This window comes from Nicotiana sylvestris, chromosome 1 (assembly GCF_000393655.2).
Source record: "Nicotiana sylvestris chromosome 1, ASM39365v2, whole genome shotgun sequence".
NCBI classification, from domain to species: Eukaryota; Viridiplantae; Streptophyta; class Magnoliopsida; order Solanales; family Solanaceae; genus Nicotiana; species Nicotiana sylvestris.
The window spans coordinates 20,904,238-20,907,785 of NC_091057.1; the positions used below are offsets into that span (position 1 = coordinate 20,904,238).

General features: G+C 32.5%; 1 protein-coding gene across 1 annotated transcript; it reads left to right on the forward strand.

Annotated features, from left to right (window-relative positions):
* The first annotated feature begins 312 nt into the window (after positions 1 to 312).
* LOC104228851 (proteinase inhibitor I-B-like) lies at positions 313 to 1,704 on the forward strand. Its single transcript, XM_070170236.1, has 3 exons — positions 313 to 485; positions 625 to 750; positions 1,375 to 1,704. Exons 1-3 carry the CDS (start codon positions 380 to 382, stop codon positions 1,566 to 1,568), a joined length of 426 nt encoding a protein of 141 aa, XP_070026337.1. The 5' UTR covers positions 313 to 379; the 3' UTR covers positions 1,569 to 1,704.
* The last annotated feature ends 1,844 nt before the right edge of the window (positions 1,705 to 3,548 follow it).

Consider the following 3,548-nt stretch of genomic DNA (forward strand, 5'->3'; position numbering starts at 1 on the left):
CGGAATTCGATTCCGAGCATACGCCCAGTTCCCAAATTACGATACGGACCTACTGGGACAATCAAAATATGGATCCGGGTCCGTTTACTCAAAACGTTGACCGACGTCAACTCAATTTAATTTTTAAGACAAAAATTCTTGTTTTTGTCAACTTTTAACATAAAAGCTTTCCGGAAACATACCTGGACTGTGCACACAAATCAAAAAGGATAAAAATGAGATTTTTAAGGCTTAAAAACGCAGAATTGAGTTCTAAAACATAAGATGACCTTTCGGGTCACCACATATTTGTTGCCTCAGACCTTGTAATGTGGTGGTTGAAAGAGTAAATAACTCGCGTAAATGAGGTACTAACTCACTATAAATATCCAGTGGATCAATGAGCCTTAACACAATACAATTTGGATTTTCTTTCTTTAAGGCAATGGAGGGGAAGACTATGGTCAAGTTATCTCATGTGGTTGCTTTCTTGCTTCTTGCATCACGTCAGTTAGCCTTTTCTCACGCACATTTCTACTTATTTTTATTTAACTATTTATTTCAAATATTGAAAAGCAGAACTTATTACCTATATTATCTTTTAAATAAGTAATTATTTTTGTGAATTATTTATTTTAATTACAGTTTTTCAACCTCTTACTGCACGAGATCTGGTATTCGAAGTGAGTGATGAAATAGAAGTCTTGCGATTTCCAATGGCAAAAGAAAACCAAGTGAAAACACTTGATGATATCTCTACTTTTTGCCCAGGTTTGCTCTCTACTCTTTCTTCTTCTTATAGTTTCTAATAACCACGATAACCTTTTTTCGATCCAAAATAATCTAGTGTCGGTTATATAAATCGTCATTGTTCATATTAAACTATTTAAATTCATCTCATTTCAATATTATGCAAACACAGATAATATCATGCCCTAGTTTCAAAGTACTTGTATTTTTGTTTCAAAGTTATACGTAAGGATTTACTTATTGTATTAATATAGTTTAATATGTGATAGCAAGTTAGTTATTATTTTTAATAGGTTACCAATAAATAGTGCTTATTATAGAGATTTACAAGTGACTTGCTTGTTTAAATATTCTTTACACTGTTAATTAGTATATAATTTAGACTGTCTTAATAATATTTTAAAATCAAAAACGAGCTACAGAAACGGGTTTATGTTATTTTTGTGGGAGTTGGAGAATCTAAAATAAAGTAAAAGGCCTTTGTGTTATTCCACATGTACGGATCCTAAAGTTCCATGATGTTTACATACTTATAATAATTTGTGTGTAATAATTTTTTTTTCTAAGTATTATTATAATTTATAGTGTCATATACTAGGCTATATATTCTTTTTATCTTTTGCCTCATTATATTTTTAATTATAGGAAAGCAATCATGGCCTGAACTTGTGGGAAAGCCAGCGGCGACTGCTAAGAAAATAATTGAGAAAGAAAATCCCATAGCCAAAGTTCAGTTTTTGTTCCCTGGTATGGTTAAACCATTGAATTATGTTTGTGGTCGAGTTTTTGTGGTTGTTAACTGGAAACTCATTGTTCAAATTACTCCCACAATGGGTTAATTAAATAGTTCTATTATGGAAGATTTAGAATAACAAGACCCAAGAATTAAGAAATAGAGTACTGGTGTTCCATAGTGTACTCTTCATGTACTCTACTATTTCGATATAATAAATAAACTAAGTGTGGGTTATTTAATTTGTATTATGCATGTATTATAATTATCTTGCCTCATTCTCTTTTATGTTGTAACTTTTCCAGTTTTGCTTTTCTTTTTCGTTTGTTATGCAATTTGACGTACACAGAGGCGTAGCTCCGCCTGGTAGAATGTTGAAGACGTTATTGTTTTAATATATCTGGCTTAAAAATTTAAATTCTTAAATGAGATGATCATATAATTCAATAATATTATATAATATTATATATTATAGGTAGAGTCCAGAGTTCGAGACTCTACCTACTACTATTCATCCATGAAAATATGATAACATATTTGACTTAAAAGTAAAATAAAAAGATTCCCGACGAATTGGAGGGAGCGCATAGAAGACATAATTGATACTCCATGCAAACAAAATGCCTCATCTTTGATGTATTGTAGACATATAAAATTTATTGGGTCTAATCCATATAAAATTTGGATTAAATTCAATTGGGTTAAATAATTAATTTGAGCTTTACAAGTGAAATTAGTCCATTTTATTATTTTCAAGCCCAAGATCCATTTCATCTTAAGGCCCAGACTCATGCCATGTGTCAAGTGACATGGCATATCTAGTCAAACTGCAAGCCAAAAAGATGATGCCACATGTTAAATGATGTAACAGTCCAAGTCAAAAAGCAAGAACCAACCACAAGTCTCTAAGTGGCTAAAATGACATGAGCCAATCAGAATCAAGCAGGAGAGTTCATATGTAGCTGGATTGTCCGTCCTCTACAATTATAAAAACTCTCAGAAGACATTCAGAGTTGGAGAAGAACATTCCACAATTGGTGAAGACATCCACAAACAGAGAGATCAATCATTGTCACACCTCCTTCTTACCCGAGGGGGATATAAGAGAGTTTTTTCACTTTAAGTGACATTATTCGATATGAGATTATTTAATTAATTTCAGAGTCGCCACTTGGGATAATCTATGGTGTCCCAAGTCACCGGTTTATTTTTTTTAAAATCCCAAATCGAGAAAATTAACTCCGTTTAAAGTCTGTGAAACCAGAAAGACTAGGTAAGGAAATCTATTAACCCGGGAGAAGGTGTTAGGCATTCCCGAGTTCCATGATTTTAGCACGGTCGCTTAGCAATTTATACTTGGCTTATCTTGTCTAATTACTCATTTTAGGACCTATGTTTATTTTACCTTTTATCGCTATTAATCACATGATAATCCATATTTAAGAAATTAACCTAAGATGAGTTACGCGTACGTATACTCAATTCCTAACACTTGGTTTATTTAAGAAAAAGGATTAGTCAAAGTTGCGCGAACACATACTTTGGATTTATTTGAGAAACGTAATCATAATAACAATTCAAAACTCGCGCCTAAAACATTTCTACGAATATTTGATTAAGGCGTTTTTTAAAAAAATATTTAACCATGGTCACGCGAATGTATACCTTGGCACCACAACTATGTCACGCATGTTTATACATGATTGTAATAGTTAATCTAATTTAAAGGTGTACCTAAAGTTGTGATCATGTTTCTAAGTGTTCTACATCATTTAGCAAGGTGTAAAAGTTCAATACCATATGAGATACTTATTTGATCAAATGGGGCAACTTATTTATTAAATGCCAAACAGGCTCGGATTTTGAAATTTGGGGCATGATAAGGATTGAGTCCAAATGAACTCTAGCCCAAGACATATATTGTCTATTATTCAAACAGCTAAATTAAATCTAAAGGAACTTGGGCCTGACTAAATCCAGATGAATCTGGCCCAAACGAATTATTAAGCATTCAATCAATTTAAACATAATGGATTCAGGAAGATTTGGGCCTACTAATGAGTCCAAATAACTCAGGCCCCCAATA

Excerpts from the sequence above, each read along its gene's own strand:
- LOC104228851 (XM_070170236.1), top strand. The coding sequence starts at position 380 with ATGAGCCTTAACACAATACAATTTGGATTTTCTTTCTTTAAGGCAATG. Across the intron at positions 486-624 it reads TTTCTTGCTTCTTGCATCAC|TTTTTCAACCTCTTACTGCA; the intron begins GTCAGTTAGCCT and ends TTTTAATTACAG. Across the intron at positions 751-1,374 it reads TATCTCTACTTTTTGCCCAG|GAAAGCAATCATGGCCTGAA; the intron begins GTTTGCTCTCTA and ends TTTTAATTATAG.